This window comes from Stegodyphus dumicola, chromosome 10 (assembly GCF_044657685.1).
Source record: "Stegodyphus dumicola isolate Sdum_Otavi_A_Nest chromosome 10, ASM4465768v1".
Lineage (NCBI taxonomy): Eukaryota > Metazoa > Arthropoda > Arachnida > Araneae > Eresidae > Stegodyphus > Stegodyphus dumicola.
In genome coordinates this window covers 186406515-186426668 of record NC_140777.1, presented here as the reverse complement: position 1 = coordinate 186426668, position 20154 = coordinate 186406515, and the positions used below count along the sequence as shown (strand labels likewise).

General features: G+C 32.1%; 1 protein-coding gene across 3 annotated transcripts in view; it reads left to right on the top strand.

Annotated features, from left to right (window-relative positions):
* LOC118195728 (nuclear pore complex protein Nup107-like) overlaps positions 1 to 20154 on the top strand; it is a 140179-nt gene that overhangs the window by 6783 nt on the left and 113242 nt on the right. For all 3 annotated transcript variants that reach the window (XM_035367051.2, XM_035367052.2, XM_085826001.1), the window contains 4 exons: positions 12325 to 12372; positions 16708 to 16775; positions 16900 to 16929; positions 19466 to 19538. In XM_035367051.2, the coding sequence (XP_035222942.1) occupies positions 12325 to 12372; positions 16708 to 16775; positions 16900 to 16929; positions 19466 to 19538 (219 nt within the window). The remainder of the gene's footprint in view (positions 1 to 12324; positions 12373 to 16707; positions 16776 to 16899; positions 16930 to 19465; positions 19539 to 20154) is intronic.

Sequence of the window (20154 nt, the reverse complement as noted above, 5' to 3'; positions counted from 1 at the left end):
TTTAAATCTCGTAAGATGGCATGCAGAAATTCTAAAATTAAAAATATGAAACCGTAATATATGAAATAAAGAGCAATTATGATCTAAAGGGTATCAAAATTTACAAAAAAAAAAAAAAAAAAAAAAAAAAAAAAAAAAGCTTGATATTTATTTGTTTATTTTATTAAACATTTCTTTCAATGTAAGTTGTTTAAGTTGCTTCGTTTTATGTGATAATCTCGTAAGATGACATGTTTAATCTCGTAAGATGGCATGCAGAAATTCTAAAATTAAAAATATGAAACTGTAATATATGAAATAGAGAGCAATTATGATCTAAAGGGTATCAAAATTTACAAAAAAAAAAAAAAAAGCTTGATATTTATTTGTTTACTTTATTAAACATTTCTTTCAATGTAAGTTGTTTAAGTTGCTTCATTTTATGTGATAATACTTTCTCTTTAATTCTATAAACAGACATAATTTCTTGTTAAGTTACAAAGTTCCGCTGTTCAAGTCCCGTAATTGCTGTGCCAAGAATACCGACTAACTTGTCAATCGAAATTTTTTTTGCTTTCACTAACCTCTCTGTCACCTTCTTCATGTCTTTATCCATTTTTTGCAGCAATTCCACTTTTTGTTTGATGGACATCGAAACATACTTTTGTTTTGTAGATCCTTTGAGAGCTCCAGCATCGAAAATTCTATTTGACATAATCGAAAGTTCAAGTTTACTTTTATAAAATTGCTCTTACAGTCTGCAAAAAATAATAAGCAGGATCCAATTTGAAGATTAAGGAACAACACAATCATCAACATTAACTGAAATAGATAATTAGATAATTTTTTCTTATACCGTCCGTTATACATAAAACGCGCACGCGCATATGTGCAATCGTAAAGGTCTTACGCGCACGTGTAAGCGCCTATGCGCATGCGCAGAAAGTTTTTAGCTTTGAGGTCCGGATTATAGATCATTCTGGATCACGGGTGTCCGAATTAATGACTTTTGACTGTACTATTAATAGTACAACTGGTGCCAAACGGAACATCTTTGCTGATAACCTTTTACGCTTCATTTTCAAACAAGTTGTCACCATTTCTTATCAGATTGATTCTCTCTTTTAATACTAGCATACAATTACATAGAATTTTTATAGGATGAAATCACACCCCTCACCCGAAGGCGAAAATATAGAAAAGGCAAAGTTAGGGGTTAAATTCATCAATTCTAATGAGAATGCACTAAAGAAGTAAAGCACTGCAGTTTTACGTAATTTCTGAGTAAGCTATTCGTACAAATTGAAATAATTCTTGCATTTAAACTTGTATTCCAAAAGTAAGATTTAACTTGAAATTAATGTAAATAATTACTGAGAGAATTAGATTTTTGTAGCGTAGTTTATGTGGGATTAGATCACTTGGGGTCACGTGATACGAACCGGCGACTCAGGATGTTGAACCATGAAAGTGTAGTAAATTCTTAAAATTAATATCTTTTTACAAATTTATTGTCTTTATTTATTGGCTTTTTACAAAATTTTAAATGCTATTAAAATGTTTATGCCTTCAAAATAAAAAATTCTTAGAACTAACATTTGGCAAAATTTTTTATGCTCATACTGTATGTTGTCGCCAATAAAGTCTGCACCAGCGAAACGGAAAAGTACCTATAAATCTTATTCAACAATTTGAAGATACAAATTTAATTAACTTTTATTCTTTTTTTTTTTTTTTTTTTTGTGAAAAAATAAAGAAATGCTCATGTTTTGGCTAATGGTTTAGATTTTTTACCGATATACCCAACTTTTAATCCACAAAATCCTCTGCTGTTAAAAATCTGTTTTTATGATATAAGGTGTCTTTCAGCTGCTGAAGGGTACAATTGTTGCATGCTGGTAGTTCGTCTCGGAGTCAAGCCATTGCTGATAGACTTCCTTCTCCTTAAGCAAATAGCCCGGGAGTGCTTTTGATATTCTAAATAATTCTAATCGTATTTATATATAGACATAATTAGAAAAAAGGCATTTGGTTCGATTAAACAAATGACTTCCATAAATTAAATATATATATATATATATATATATATATTCGTATTAGAAGTATAATTTATTTAGAAATTAATTCCTGTTTGTTATGGCCAGACTCTCATATATTTAAGTATTAAGTAGATAACTTAAAAAGTTTTCATTCTAATTAGAAATTATTTGGAAATACATATCTAGAAAAAGAGCATATTTTATTCTATAAAATAAAATCATTTTATTCTGATTAGAAGTGTGATTAATTTATGTATTATAATTAAAAATTTTATATGCAAAATACACATGGGATAAGGTGAGCCATAAGTACGGAAAAGGAGCATATTTTGTAATTTTCTTGTATAAAAGTAAAATTATCTTATTCTAATTACAAGTGTAATTAATTTATTTAGAAAATAATTAAACAGCGAATTCAAACTGCTGACAAAGTCATGTGATCATCAGCACAAAGATTCATCTGCAAAGTCGCGCCATCCAACGCAAAGTATCAACCATATAGAGAGAAAATATCCCTTTCCTTTTCCCTATCTTACTTAACATCTGGGCTAGCAACCTAGACACTCTTCAAACTGTTTGGCGCCTATCGCCTAAGTTGGTGAACACGATTTCCAGAACCTCACGAATTGCCGGTTATGTATTGTTAAGAAGGAAAACTTATACACAACAGGAGTGGCTCCATTCCAACGTAGAGAGAAACAGCTGCGCATGTGCAAAATATCTGTCGCCAAAGCTTGAAGCCGATCGTCGACGTAAAATGAATATCGTTTAAAATTTCATTAAAGTTGAAAAGAAAAGAAAATATTTTTTCACACAAGTAAGTTAATTAATAGATTAGTTTTTTTAGCCCCCCCCGAAAAAAAACTATGAAAATCCATGTTATCAAATCAAATTATTGCGAAAATTTTAAGAAGAAACGTTTGTCAAAGACTGTTTCTTAACACGTGTTTCTCAGTTTCCTGTACACATCGCAGAAAGGGAAATTCTCATTGTCAAATTCCTTGACGAATTTTCCCTCCACTTTCTAGCGGCATAATAGCATTACGTCTATGGAACCTTTCCTTCTTTATGTAGACGTTCTTTGGTTAGAATAGCCTCCATGTATTCTATTTTAACCTCTGTGTATGGTACACACAGGATTTGGAGACATTGTGACAGGGTTGCCATGCTACCTGGAAAATCGGAAAAAGTCAGGGAATTCGGAAATTAACCAAAAAATTCAGGGGAAACTCGGGGAATTTAAATATTTTAGTCAAAATCAGGAAAAGTCAGGGAATTTCATGCAGCGATCCCCCCTTTCCCATTAAAGTGAGTTTTACGCCCATGCTGAAAGCAATCACTTTATTACGGATATCTTGGATATCTCCCACCAAGGATCTGGAAGTTTCAACATCATTAGATAATGTAATTTTGTGACTTAGTATTTGGAGAACGTTGGGTTCATCATCGAGATGTCTCATGTGAGGATTTTCTGAGTTTGGAGGTGAATTCTCCATGTTTGTGTTATTATTAGTTAAATTTGTGTTTGTTGTGTCATATTGATTGATCATGTGAGGCAAAAAGGTTGGGAAAAAGGCCAAACTATTGGCTGTACTTGAAGGTACCCTTATCAGCACGGTGAATAAAGAGAATCAGAAGAAAGAATAAAATATGACTTGTTTTATTCAGCGAAAAAGGATGCAGCAGTGGAAGTAAGGTGACGCTTCTGCGAGGCGAAAGCAAAAGAAGAAACAACACAAGCCCGTAAGGCGACGTCGATGAACTGGGTTCAGCCGTGGGGTGGTAGCAACGCCAAGGACATGGCGAGCGAAGCGATAAGACGTCTAGCTCGAATGCTGTCCCAGCTCGGAATTGGCAAATTTTGTTTTATATACTTGCCAGGAGGTCTTTCTATCATACGTGGATAGTTCTGTGAGAGACGAGCAGGTATGGGTAAAAATTTAAAACTATTAAATTGCTCCTTGCCTTCGCTATGAATTTCTTTAAAATATTAACTTCTTTGGCAACTGCAGAATACCTGTCATCAATTAGTTGTTTGATTTGTTGTTGAACAGCAGAAACTCTGCCTTCTATTTGTTCCTTGACAGAAGAAGCTTTTTCATCAATTTGTCCAACTTTATTTTCAACCGTGTCTATTCTGCCTTCCATAGCCTCAAATTTGTTTGCTATTATGGAGGTAATTTCTCTTTTCATCTCTACTTGACTAGCTTTATCTTTTCTTTAACGGATTCATGACCCGCTTTTATCTCTTCTTTGCCTACTTTCATTTCTACTTTAACAGCTTTCATCTCTTCTGTAACGGAATCTTAGCCAGCTTCCATCTCTTTGACGAAGTTGACGGCCCCTTCTATCTTTTCTTGGAATGCAGCAAAGGCAGTCACGAGCTGTCTTAATTATTCTTCCATCGCTCTTGTCACTGGCATTCAATCCCATTTCTGACACCAAAAAGTGTATCGTGCATGCGAGCTCGTAATAGATTGTTAATGCACAAGTCTGATAAAAGGTTAATAAAATTTATTTTTATCACAAGAAATATAACATTACACTGGAATTTTCCTGAGATATTCGTAGAAGTGTTCACTTTATCAGGGCGTAATAATCAGTAGAATGCATATGTGCTAAATAGAACGCAATTCAGTGCATTTAAAGAGAAAGCTAATTCAATCTCACCGTGAACTAGCAGCAAAAACAAGCTAGCTAAACAAACTCAGCTGAGATGTCTCACTCAGGCTTTTTAAAGCTTTCAATTGGCATGAGAGAGTTCTAATAATTTCTTTGCTTCTCGAGATTTCTGGAAACCAACAAGAGGATGAGGTTACAGTTAACACAGTAGTCCATTACATTTATTCAATTTCAATAAAAATTATGAGATATCTATTTATTAAATGTTAAATGCACATGCTTCTGTATTTTTACTTTTTCGGCTTAGCTTTCTCTTAAAATATGGCTCTTGCTGCATTGCACGGGAAAATAAAAGAATTTTAATTATAATTCTACTAAAAATATCTATCAAAATACAAAATTTTTGACCATATGAAAGAATTGCTTATAAAACTTGCATGTTATAGACATAATGACCAACAAGTCATTAATATTTATGGATTGTTGGAAAGACTATTCAGTGCAGCAGTAAATTATGGGTTATCAAAACATCACTGGAGATGTTTTGTTACCAAAAAATTCCTGACATTGAAAAATTATTGCTAAGAGTATGTAACCTGGTATAATTAATAAGTGCTGAAACTTCCATAAAGGCTAGATAAAAAAATTTATGATATCTTAAAAGAATTTAATTAAAAAAAGCAATTATTTTTCATTTGATATCTTATTTATAAAATTTATGTATATTATCACTTTTAAGCTCCTATTATAGTTATTATTATCACTTTTTGAAAACTGCTACCTTAACTGAGCCATTTTGCATATGCAGATCGTCAGAATTTATAACTGAAATTTATCTGGAAAACATTTTGTGTTAATAATACCATTAGGAAGTTAGCTATAGAGTGGGAAAAAAACTGCACTGCTGTTCATGTGACACTTTATTGCAGGTGTGACGAAACTGCACTTCTTAGCCTTTAAATGTGATTCACAATGTAATAAATAATTTTTATTTTTAAAATAATAGTTGGTTATTACATATTATCTTGTAGACTGTGAAACTGCTAGCATCAATTATAAGCACGGCATAATTATACACAGTATCTTTACTTATGCTTATTAGCTTGATTTAATTCTAATTGATTTTTGATAAGTTTCATTTTATTTTTAGGATATAAATTATCTGTTGTCACTGTTATATATGTAACTGTAACTGTATCTATTATCTTTAATCATAACTGTAATATAGAATAGTGGATGAGTAATGTAGAATAAACGATGTTTGTGTACATCTTGTAATCATAACTGAGCACGTACCCAACACATATAAAATACAACACATGGCCGTTAATTAAAAAAGAAAATCTTTTATGAAGAACCATGCAGCGTGGGTAAAGATATTCTAAACAAAAACATGATGGGAAGTTGTTCACAGTGAAAACGAAACTTATATCGCTGGTAAGGTGCCTTGCGTTGTTTATTTTTATTGGAAGTGGCTAAAAATACGTATATATAAACTATTTAAAGTCCTAAATTAAATATGGATGGATTAAAGCCACCAAGTAATCTAAGTTTCGAAGGAAATTTAAGCGAAAATGGGAAGAAATGGAAACAAAAATTCCAAATTTATATGTTAGCGTCTGGTGGTATTACTAAATCACCTGAAATTAAAGTAGCTATTTTATTGCATATTATTAGTGAAGAAGCACTTGAAAAGTTTAATACTTTTAATTTAAGTGAAGGAGATAAGAAGGATGTTGACAAAGTAATTGAAGCTTTCGGAAATTTTTGCATACTGAAAGCAAACGAAAGTGTTGATAGACATATATTTTTCTGTCGAACACAACATGTAGGTGAATCGTTTGATGATTTCTTAACCGATTTAAAGAAATTAAGTAGCAACTGTGGATTTGGAAAATTAAAAGATAATTTAATAAGAGATAGAATAGTAAGTGGAATTCTAAATAAAAATCTCAAAGATAGATTATAAGGGAAGATCAGTTAACATTGGAGGAATGTATTAAAATGTGTAAAGCTTCTGAATTAGCAGAACTTCAGCTGAAAACTTTAACTGAAGAAAATAAAATAGAAGCTATCAAACGTAATAAATTTCAACCTTCAGAGGGAAAAAGTCAGCCTTGTAAGAAAGACTATCATGTAAAACAAAAGCAACAAAGTACTAAATCTTCTTCAAACTATCAAGGAAATAAGTACAATAATCCAAAACCATGTAGAAAATGTGGAACTTTTCATAAGTTATACAACTGTTCTGCTTATAATAAGATTTGCTTGTACTGTAAAAAGAAAAATCACTTTTCTAAAATGTACACTTATAAAAAGGTTAATGTTGTACAGAATAATTTAGAGCATGAGTTACATAATAATGGTAATGAATATATTTTAGGATCAGTAGAAGATACAAATCCATTTTCTAAAAATAAAACTGAATGGTTTGAAAAACTAAAAGTAAACATATCTAAATATTTATTTGTTAAGTTGGATACTGGAGCTCAGTGTAATGTGTTACAATTACCTAAATTTAAACAATTAAATTTAAGAGATAAATGTTTGACTAAATCAAAAGTCACTTTAAATAATTACAATGGTACTACAATTGATGTAGTCGGAAAATGTAAATTATTATGTGAAACATCGAAAGGGGGCAAGAATGAAGTAGAATTTCAAGTCGTAGCTTGTGATAAAACTGTTCCAGCTATTTTAGGTTTACCTACATTGCAAAAATTAAAGCTGATACAAAGGATTTGTACAGTAAATTCTGATTCCAATGAAAAGTTACCAGAATCTTTAAAAGGATATCAAGATTTGTTTAAAGGAACTGGGAATTTAACTGGATATACATATCATATTAAATTAAAACCAGGAGCTGTTGGTAAAATAGAACCCTGTAGGAAAATTCCACTTAGCTTATTAAATCCATTAAAAAAGGAATTAGCAAGAATAGAAAAAGATGGTATTATAAAGAAAGTTAACCAACCAACAGAATTCGTGAATTCATTAGTGGTAGTAAGGAAAAAGGATGGAGATTTAAGAGTGTGTTCAGATCCTCAGCACCTTAACCAAAATATACTGAGAGAACATTATCACATACCAAACTTTGAAGAAATTTCATCTCAAATGACAAATGCAAAGGTCTTTAGTATTTTAGATGCAAACAAAGCATTTTGGCAAATTAAACTGTCAGATTCAAGTTGTGAATTTACTACACTTAACACTCCGTTTGGTAGATATTGTTTTTTGAGGTTGCCATATGGACTGAGTTCATCACCAGAAGTTTTCCACAGAAGTTTTTCTGAAATTTTTAGTGATTTAGAAGGAGTTCAAATATATATAGATGACTTATTAGTTTGGGGTAAAGATAAAAAAGAACATGATTCAAGATTAAAGAAGTTGTTGGACAGAGCCAGAGAAAAGAATGTTAAATTTAATTTAAATAAATGTAAATTTGGGCTGAATGAAGTGAAATATATGGGACATATATTTTCTAAAGATGGTTTAAAACCAGATGAAGACAAAATTAAGGCTATTCTAGATATAAAACCACCAAAAAATGTAAAGAAATTAGAAACTTTCCTAGGAATGATTACATATGTTTCTAGATTTATACCTAATGTATCAGAATTGACATCATGTGTAAGAGATTTGTTGAAAAAACAAGTTATCTGGACCTGGAATGCAACACATGAAAAAGCATTTAGAAGACTAAAAGATGTCTTAGTAAATAAACCAGTTTTACAGTATTATGATATAAAGATGCCAGTAGTTTTATCTGTAGATGCATCTCAAGAAGGACTAGGAGCAGTCTTCAGAATAATTTACCAGTAGCATATGCATCTAAGGCATTAACACAGAAGAATTATGCTCAAATTGGAAAGGAAACTTTAGCTATTGTATTTGCGTGTGAGAAATTTCACCAGTATATATTTGGAAAAAATATTACTGTGGAAAGTGATCATAAACCACTGGAATCCATTTTCGAAAAGCCATTAAATAAATGCCCTGTAAGACTACAAAGAATGCATATAAGATTACAGCCATATCAGTTTGAGATAAAATATAAACCAGGAAAAGAACTTTTTATAGCGGATGCATTATCAAGATCATTCACTGATGAAGGATCTGATTTCTTTGAAGGAGATATAAAAGCTCATGTGGGACTGGTTGTAAAATGTATACCAATGTCTAATGGTAAAATGGAAGTTTTTCAACTAAAAACAGAAAAAGATGAAGAACTACAAGTTTTAAGAAAATTAATTAAAACTGGATGGCCAGATGAAAAATGTATGGTTCCAGAAATGGCAAAACCATATTTTAACTTCAGAGAAGAACTATCAGAAGCAAATGGATTAAGATTTAAAAATTCCTGTGTTGTTGTACCAAGAAGTTTACGAAAAGATATGTTAAACAGAATTCATTATGGTTATTTAGGAGTAGTAAAATGCAAGATCAAAGCAAGAGAAATATTATATTGGCCAGGAATGTCGAAAGAAATTGAAGATTTGGTACTGAATTGTCAAACATGTTTAAGTTTACAAAAAGCTAATACTAAAGAACCATTGATATCTAAAGAAATACCTAATGGTCCATGGGAAGTATTGGGAACAGATCTCTTTTACTTTCAAGGAAGGGATTATATAATAGTAATAGATTATTTTAGTAAATATGTTGAAATTGGACATTTGGAAGATTTGTCAAGTGTAGCAGTGATAAAGCAATTGAAATCAATTTTTGCAAGACATGGTATTCCGAAAATAGTATATTCGGATAATGCTCCACAATATAATTGTAGAAAATTTAAAGATTTTGCACGAAGATGGAATTTTGAAACCAGAACTTCAAGTCCAAATTATCCACAGTCTAATGGAATGGTTGAAAGACATATTCAAACTGTCAAGCGAATGTTAGAAAAAGCTGTAGTTGACAAGAAGGATCCATATTTAGTATTATTGGAATATTGTAACTCTCCTATTTCAGATGAAGTTAAGTCACCTTCAGAATTGATGTTTGGAGGAAAAGTAAATGGATTGATGCCTATAAAAGAGAATTTCGTCCAAGCTAAACGATATGAAGACCATAAACAACATTTACTGAAGAGACAAACCTTACACAAAAGTTATTATGATAGGAATGCAAGACTGTTAAAACCACTGAAAGCAGGAGATCATGTTTACATAAAAGAGAAAGGGAAAAAACTAAATGAAAGAGGGAAAATTATAGAAGAAGCAGAAAGACCACGTTCATATAGGATTATAAGAACAGAGGGAAGAATTGTAGAAAGGAACAGAAGAGACCTTCTTAAAGGAACTAATCAGGAAGAGTTTGCAATACAAAACAACTATGAGAATGAAGTTATAGATGAACCCGAGATACATGAAAATAGTAGGAGCACTACAAATTTAGATGTGCCTGCAAGTCCTTCAAAATCTAACAGAAGTGTTGTGTCACCAAATAGTGAAAGAGGTATAGTATCATCAAATTTTTCAAATGGACATAACTATGTCACTCGATCTGGTAGGACTGTTAAGAAATCTTATTATTTAAAAGAATATGTTTAATTTTACTGCTATTATTATTTTTTATAAAAAAAGGGAGATGTTATATATGTAACTGTATCTATTATCTTTAATCATAACTGTAATATAGAATAGTGGATGAGTAATGTAGAATAAACGATGTTTGTGTACATCTTGTAATCATCACTGAGCACGTACCCAACACATATAAAATACAACACAGTCACTGTATTTTTTTCTTGCATTTAGAGGGGAAAAAGATTGAGGATTATAGAATCACATTTGTGACTGCATTCTAGTTCATTTACAGTTGGCCGAGAAAATATTCATCTGCTCAATGACCGATAATAGACTAGAGCATCAACCTGTAGGAAGTTTGTATTCATAATGTTATAAGAGCTTGTAAAGTTGACTTAACAAAATAGTAGAAATCGACAAAAGTATTTTCTCAAAGCACAGAAAGGAAGCAGATTGAATACTTCCCGAGCAGTGGCTTATTGCCAAATAGTTCTGAATGATTAATGAATGTTTTATTTTAAGAATTGCAGGTAGAAGTGCAGCTCAGAATTCCACAGGAACAACTGATGTAACTTTGGTGGAATCTCCACCAGCTTTCATGGTTGATAGGATAATAGTTCAACTTGAAGCAATCATACTTTGTCATGCTTTTCAGCAATCAATAATTTCACTCTTTTAATTATACATCTAGCAGTTTTAAACAATTTAAAACTGTGCACCATTTCAGCAGCTAGATAGGGGATTGCCACTGACCGCGGTATGTTATCCAAGTATCGTTGAGCCGTCATAGTGCCCTGAATACGAATTAGAGGTGACTTGGAATCATAGGCAATGGCACCTCAAACCATTATACCACGTTGTCGCACAGTGGGGTGTTCCACAGTTACTGCCGGATTATATCTGTCTCCACGTCGACGCCACACACGTATGCGGCGACTGTCACTGGATAAACGGAAGCGTGACTCGTCTGAGAACATGACGTTTCGCCATTCTGTCTTCCACATTGCTCCAGTCCGGCACCATTCTAAACATTGGCGTCTATGTTGTGAAGGTCGATAGCAGTCTTCTTAACGAACGAGGTGAGTGCAGGCCATATTCAACCAATTGATGGGAAATGGTTTTGGTCGACACAGGAACATCCAGAGTATCTTGCACATGCTGCAGAATCGCGATACAAGTGACTTGCGTGACTGCCACAGCTTGTCGGTGGATGCATCGATCCACGCATGCTGACATCACTCTGGCTGCAACTGCACCCCTCCTTCTTCTCACATTTCCTTTTTCCAACTATGTTTGCCATAGCTGATGCACTGTGCTTACATCCATGTGGGTATCAGCTGCAATTTGATATAAGGACCAACCTGCCCTTCTCAGTCTGATCACCATACCCCTCGTAAAATCGTCTATCTGCTGGAAGTGCCTTCGTTGACGGCGGCCTCGCATTCTCTCCTATTACACGTATCCTCCGGGACAAAAACCAACTTTCTTCGATATTTCGTCTGGCAGGAAAAACGACATGAATATTGCCCATTCTGCACGTTCCTTCCCTCATATCTTACTTCACGTGCGTCGGAGAGCTGCACATTTCACATCATTCACATAACTCAGTGACGTGCGCCTACTCTAAAATTTGCATAAATTTCTGACCACTTCTTATTGGTGTTGCATTTTCAATGTCGAGCAGTGTATATATATATAGTATTTGCATATATTGTATAGCAAAAAAGACAAATATATTATCAACACTGTGTTGATTATGTATCTCAATTTTTACTGAATGCCGCTGTGTGTATGTTACTTTGTAACTTGTATGGAAAAAAATGAAATTATGAAATGATTTAGGTCAGCTTTTTTGTCTTTATGTTGACTCTAATGTTAATTGTATAAGAAAATTAAACTATAATTCTTTATGCTAAAATTCTGCTAAATTGGAAGCTTATTTTAAATTAAATGTAAAAGAAAAAGATAAATACTCTTATGGTTTGTTCCCACTTTTCATTATAAATGCACATTTTTACTCTTAAATTTTGTGTCTTTTTTTTTTTTTTTTTTTTTTTTTTAAATAATGTAAAACTATTGTACTGATGGGGAAAAATTGAGTAACAGAAATTATATTTCAAAATTATTTGTATATTCACTAAAATTTTACTTTTTAGGATTTTCTTGTGAAGATATGACTATTGATACAACCTTAGCTCAGTTAAGTACGTATAAATTAAATTTAAAGTACATTATACTTTACCTTTTTAATTTAAATTCATAATGATCATGAGAAATCATTTTTGCATAACCTTAAGTATTACTTGTAAAATTGTGGTGTACTTTTGAATGAATTCTTATATATAATATATATAATACTATTACTCTCTTGTTTAATAGTTTTAATTGTGAATGTAAGAACATCTGAAGTTCAGTTTTTAGTGTATATGCTTATTGGTATCTGTTGAACATAATAAGATGTGCATGACATTATAGGATGTTTGATTATTATATGAAGATGTGATTCATTATACATAAAATTGTAAAACACTAAAGTGAGATGAAATTATGCTGGAGAAAACATAAATCAGTCTTGAATGATTTAATGTGTCTGATTTTATTTTTGCTTTAATGAGCCAAATCTCTATTATTAAATAATGAAGAATCTGTATGTATGTATATTTCGTGCATTGTGGGAAAACAATGGGAACTAGAGCCACCAAATTTGGGGCACAAATCAGTTTAAAATATGACCAAAATTCATAATGTAATTTTTAAATTCAACAGTAATTAGATAGTTTTATTCCATTTTTGAATGAGTCAGTATATATTGCTCAAAATTTCTATTCAGTGGGAAATTTTGAGTTCACATTGTTTAAAGGATTATTATTTTTATATTAGTAATATACATATCATTTGGAATACTGATCATTAAAGTTGATTTATTAAAGAGAGTAGAACTATAATAATGTGTGTGAGTGCTTTGGATAGTTAGCATAAAACCAAAGGTATAACTTCAGTTCCTGTTTGAGGTTTAGCTACACAGGTTATCATAAATTAAGGAAAAATCACAAAAATCATGATTACTGAAAAAGTTACATGTAGAATTTAATGAAAACTTACCCACAATATACAACACATAGTAAGGTATCAAATAACATAAAAAGAAATTACCAGACAAATATAGTAGTATAGAAATTAGCACATGCATAAAATGAACAAATCGAAGGTGCCAGTTTGCTATAGGAAAAGTACCGTCAATATGGAATATGATCGGCTCTAGAAGCAATACAGTACATACAACGATGTGTGATGCTTTCAATTATGCAGTCTATCAGTTTCATAGGAAGCGAGAGCCATTGCTCTTGCAAAGCTGTTGCAAGCACGACAAGGGTTTGAGGGGGTGAATTGAGAGCAGCTAGACGTCTCCCTAAAGCATCCCAAACATGCTCGATAGGGTTCAAGTCCGGGGATCGAGCTGGCCACTCCATGCACATAATTGTTACCTGTTGAAGATAATCATCTACGATTTCGAGCCCTTTGTGTTCTTGCATTGTTGTCCTGTAACAGGAAAGCATCACCTATTGCCCTGGCATATGGGTGCACATAAACATCAAAGATGTCATCTCTATAAATCTGAGCATTCACAGTTCCCCTTGGAAAGACATGGAGGTCTGTGCGTCCACCCAAAGAGATGCCACCTCAAACACAAACACTGCCTCTTCCGTATGCATCTCTTTCACGGATGTTTGACGGATGATAATGGGTTCTAGGTTCTCTCCATATCAAATAATGCCTATTATCGCTTTCTAGAATAAACCTGGACTCATCAGCAAAGAGAACTGCCTTCCATTGATCGGGAGTCCAGTGGACATGTTGTCGTGCCCACTGAAAACGGTTCCTTCTATGGTGTGACGTGAGCGGCACGCAAATGGCTGGTCGCCTCGCATACAGACCACCTTCGTGATGCCTTCTACGCACAGTTGACGTTGACACGAGCCTTCCGGTGGCTGCAGCAAGGGAGGATCTAAGAAGAGTCGGAGTAGCGGTTCTATTCCTGCGTGCACATAATGTCGAATATCGGTCATTGGCACTTGTTGTAGCAGTTGGCCGTCCTTGTTTGAACTCCTTGATTCCGAATCTGTGGTTTGAAATTGCCTCCAAAGTCTATGAACCACAGAAGGACTCGCATTTAGCCATCTGGCCACTTCTGTTTGACTTTGTCCTGCCTCTAAACTCCCAATGGCTCTCCATTGCAGTTCTGCAGGCAAATGATACCTGGAGGTCATTGTTACAAATTGTCTATCTCGGATTTCTGATGTCACTGTCGCAGTGAAATATGTGGGCTTGCTCTCAAACATGTACTTTTATGCTCCTTGCAGATGACGTATTTCGAAAGCAGCGCCACTAATTTGCATGTCGCAGTTTTACTCAGCTACTCTTACTTGGCAACATATTCAAATTTTACACGGTTTGGCTTATTTTTGAGGGAGTTATCCCTATTTTTGTGATTTTTTCCTTAATTTATTATAACCAGTGTATTTTCTGTGTTATCCCCACTTTTGTATCAGGTTTGATATCGATTGCTACCTGTACTGTATTCTGGGCAAAGTTATATTGTTAAATCCATTGCTTATTCAGTCATAATTTTAACTAGCAGATGTTTTAACCACCAGGGAAAAAGTATAATGGAAACTGTGAACTTGGTCTCTGTTAACTGAGCCAATAATCAGTTGAAAGAAATAATTTGGAAAATGTAGTAACATTATAAAATAAGTGCATTCACAAACTTTATCAACGACTGATTTTTTTGCCTTTCGTATTAGTAACAGGGGTATCACCTCTCAATGCATGTATCGCATGCCTTAAAATTTAATTTAAAAATTAAGAAATTTGGCAGCTTGTGTAAATTTTGATGGGTTTGTATGTTCTATTTTTTTATGAATACTTTTGTCAACAAAATAAAATCTTGCATAGATTATTCATTAATTGGAACCAAATATTATCCAACACTAAAGAGTTTCAGAAGTATTGACATTTATACTTATGCATTTACTTTTAGAATTTCATATAAACAGTTTCAGAAAACTTTATAGTAACAAAAAAATTGCTTTCTATTAAACTGAGTTTTCGATTATCTAAGTGATGACAGTCCCAATTGCCTCATATGACGATGATTCAGCTGTATTCTGTATATAACACTGATTAAAAGTAACAAAACATTGTTTTATAAGTGATATTTTAAAAAGAAGGCAGTTGTAAATGTCTGTAAATTTTATTTTGGAAGCATTTAGGACACCTCATTTTCTGCTACTTCGTCTGTGAAGCTTTGTTAGTTTATACTTAATATTTTAATTTTAAACTATTGGTGAGTTTAGTTTATTATTTTAAAATTATTTAAGTTAGAACTTACTCTCTTTTAATTTAATCTTCTGCTAGTTCTATGTTTGGATTTTCTTCCAAAAATATTAGTAATAATTCTAAAATAATACATAAAATTTTAAGAATGAGCATCATTAGAAATGAAGTAATAGCTAGTTTTAGGTTATAACAAAGTCCTATGATGCAGTTTTATGGCTAATTTTAGATTATAGCAAAGTTCTACAATGCATTTTGACCATTTCTTTGTTACAGTTTTTTTTCTTGGAACATCTGCAGAACTTTTAATAATTGTTAATGTACAGAACATTTTACAATTACAGTCAAACCCTGCTATAGCAAGCATACTATTTTAATGAATCCCTGGCTATAATGATGGAACTTTCTGACCCTGTCCCATTTTTTTGGAACTTTTGCAGCTTTCAACTGAAAAATTAATGGCTTTTAAATTCATCTTGTTTAGGGTATTAAGAATAATGAAAAACACCGTAAGGCTGGGGTCTTTTTATCTTTACTCTCCTTTTTCTCTCTGTTGCAAACAAAAAAGCATGCGAGGCAGGTGCTGCACTCAGTTCTTGGCAAACCAGAACACACCATAAACATACCTTAAGAAGATCCTACTGTATCATGCATTTAGCTAAAAAACTATTGATCTCTTGAGACAGAGAACTGGAATCAGTTCTTTGATTCCATTCTAATTCTTTGTTTGAACTGTCAGATAACATTCCGTTCAAGGCTGATTCTTATTCGCAGTTGCAAATGTGTATTTTGCATGTAAGTATGTAATTGGACAGGTGGATCTAAACCATGATTTTTGTGCTGATTAATTTTTGGTATAAAATTATTAATATATGGTAAAATAGAAAAACAATGAAAAGGAAATTTAATAATTGCACAGAATGATAGATGTAATTTAAATATTTTTAAAATAAAGTTTTTATTAACATCTGTTGGGAGATGGATAATGTTAATTACCTTTCTGTGTAATTCATTAATCTATTTTTACACTGTTTTGGAATATGATCGATTCCCTCCCCTTATAATATCAGACATAGTGAACCAAATATTTGGTCTCTTGAAGTTTGTTATAGAGGGCTTTGATTGTATATTAATGTAGAGATCAAATGAATGATTTGTGTTATAGCATTTATAATATGAAACATATATAACTTTTGTTATAGGTGACCAATCAATGTCATTCATAAATCCAGAAAATCCAGTCAGTTCTGACATCAGTGGTATCTATGAAGTAATAATTTATAACATTTTAATATTAATTTTGGAAATTTACTATGATTTTGAAGCCAAAATATATTTCAGTATAATGTTTGAAATCTAATTTGTTCATTTGTTTGATTTTTTATCTTTTTCAGATTGACAGCAGATTTCAAGATACTCCTAAGGTACTTAAATTTGAAATTTCAAGATTTGAAAAATAATTTTTTTTTCTGTTCTTGTAACTATTTAAGTATAGCTTTTTGCAATGCATTTTTCTAAACATGCCTTATTATTTTTTTTAATGAATTTATGCAGTACTTCCTTATTTTTACAGCCCTTATTGTAATGACACCATATTGTCACAAAGTTCATGTTTACTTTTCAGATATTGTTCCTACCTGCCATATTTATGCATTTCTTTTAATGCAGTATCAGGAGTATTTTCGGGTCCCAAGAACTTCTGCTACAGGAATTTCACAAGATAAATTTAGAGATGATGACGATTATGATGTGCCTCATTCCTTTTTATTTTTTCACTTAATCGAGCACCGCCGTCATTCACCGTTTTGTATATTAGCAAATATTTTCAGATCCTCAAAACAGAATTTATGATTCACAATTAAGTGAACATACTATGCTTTTCCCAGTTCCTCTGTTTTGTATGCTTTGTTTGCAGTCTGAATAAATAGGTGATTTTTCTTCTGTAAGTTATCTGCAATTTTTGCCATGAGAATTATTATCTCTCTATTCGGAATCTGAACAAGAAGACACTCTCCAATTTCTCCAAATATCCACTATTGTGGAAGAACTCTGCTGACATTGTTATTCTTTTGGATTAACAGACTTTCGGCCATTTCCAGAATTTTTCCAAGGCCACCAAGGCTTATTTATTTGTTGAATCCAAGGCTTATTTAGTTGTTGAATTAAATCTAGAAAATATAGTTCTTTCATAAAACTGTTCCATTCAGCTATTATATTTTCATAAAAGTTCATTTATTTCTCAAACAATTTAAAATTACCATCCTCTGCCCAACAGTAAATAAATCAATAGGTAAAAAGATATTCTGAAACCACCGAATCAGTTGTGATTTCCTTTTGTTTGCAGCTATCACATTACATCTCCAAATATGTTTATTAACATATAATTTCAGCTTATCACATTACATTTCCAAATATGTTTGTTAACCCGTAATTTCATTTTCTGGCCATTTTCACATATTTGAATATCAGATAATGTGCCTTTTTTATGGAAGAATAATATATCATCTTCCTCAGCTGTTGGTAAATCAAATTTGTACTAACAGTTTTTAATTCCTTGTATGATGTAAAGGAAATATTGTAATGACGAAAAATTCCGGGAATCGTATTTGAACGAAAGTATACTTTTTGATCACTATTGAGTTAAATTTAATGATGTTTTTGCATGACATCTGTGTGTAAGGACAGAAAAAAGAATTCTTTTTCCCCAAACGAATTATAAAAGTATTTTAAAATGCATTCAAAAGAGGTTTTTGTGGCATCTGTATGTATGTATTTATCTCGTTTAACTCAAAAACGAGTAACCTCAGAACATTAATATTTTGTATATAGGACTGCTATAATATGTAGTTGTGCACCTCCTATTTTGGTTGCAATCGGCCACACCAAAAGTATATAAATATATGTATATGTATACCCACTCTGTTACTCAGGTCAGTGAGCTCATTTTTTTTTATTCTTATATTTTGGTACATTTTTTGCTTTAAAAAATGATTGAATTGTGTTGTTCTTATCTTCCGGTTGAGGTTTTTATGCCTTTAGTTAACCTGCATGTTATAGTTGTAGAAATATGAACGATTTAAAAGTTGTTTAAGTGTGGCTAAGCCTAATTTTTGTTTACTATAGCAGCCATATTTGTTTACATTTGAAACTTAGCAGAATCGTTAATTCAGTTTCTGCATCTTCAGTGTCTTTTAGCCAAGTGGAACCAAAATTAGATTTTCATTTTTTGGTACCGAAAAATCTGCTTGTTGCCTGCTGGCCAAATTGCTTGTTTTTGTGTAGAAACTCTAATTTAAATTGTAAAAAAAATTTTTTTGGATTGTTTTAACTGTATTTGATGTTTTATTATTTTTTCTTCTATATTTTTCAATTTTTAATGAAGATATTTTGAGATTTTATGTATTTTTGCCTTGCAGCAAACTGAGAACAGAATTAATTGAATGAGAGATATACCTCTAATGAAATTCGAGGCAACAAGTTTAAATGAAATGCAGGAAAAAGTGCATATAATTTAATATTACGTACTAGGAAATCATGTAGTGTACACATCAGATTTTTAAAAAGGGAAAAGGGCAATACATTCATACACAATCTATTCACACCTTTTTTATCTTCCTTAGTCTTACTGTTTTATCTTCCTTAGTTGAGTACGTCAGGAATTGTTAAGATATTTTTTAAAAAAGAAAATATGTTAATAGATGGTATACTGATAGCTCTTCTTGTGGTGTATGAATTAGTTAAGTGATCATTATTAGGACTGCTATTGGCTGTTTATCACTGTTCTTGCTGGTGTTTGTTTTTAAGACACATGAGCTATAAAAGTAAGGAAACACCATTTACATTATTAATATATTTTTGACTTTGGACTAATACTAGTGCCCTTTTGTGCAGAAAAACATTTTAAAAAGAGCATTTTTTTTTTTTTTTTTTTTTTTTTTTTTTTTTTTTTTTTTTTAACAGATGGATTTGACAGATGCTTCCAGAGGTGATTTTGATACTGCTGTCATCTTAAATGCAGATGCTGGGGCTTTATGTAAGTATAAGATATCTTTGGTATGACTAAATTGTAGGTATTTAAGCATTATAATTGACAAGTATTTGCTGTTTTATGAATGTTCACTTAATGCAATTTAACCTTTATGAAAGACCTATAGCAGCATTTTTTTTTTACTAGCTTGTAAAAAAATCTGAAGATTTTTGCTGCTGAAGATGATGAACACTGATGCTAAAGATTTTTCAAAAATGTTGATAAATGAAGTTGTTTTTCAGAATATATTTTATAAAGTGATTGAATTAAAGTAGGTCTTTTAGTGTGGAAGAGCTAACAAGTTCAGGAAAGTTTTAACATATTTTGTGTGTATGTCAGTAGTTGCAGAATGGGATAAATGTATGTGTCCCAGTATTAAAGCTCACTATTGCATTTTAAATCACAGCAGATGACACATTATTACACTTGACATTGGAAAAAGTGAAGGCGCTGTAAATGTAATCATCCGACAAAAGCAAACTGCAGTCCTCTATCTCCTGCAGTTTAATCTCCTATGCTTTCTACTATAAAATTTCTGTAAGCTCAGCTGGTTATTAGTCCTGTCATTTCTAAGTTTTCCCACTGTGTTCGTTGTATTCCTGGTCTTTGAAAGTGAATTGCA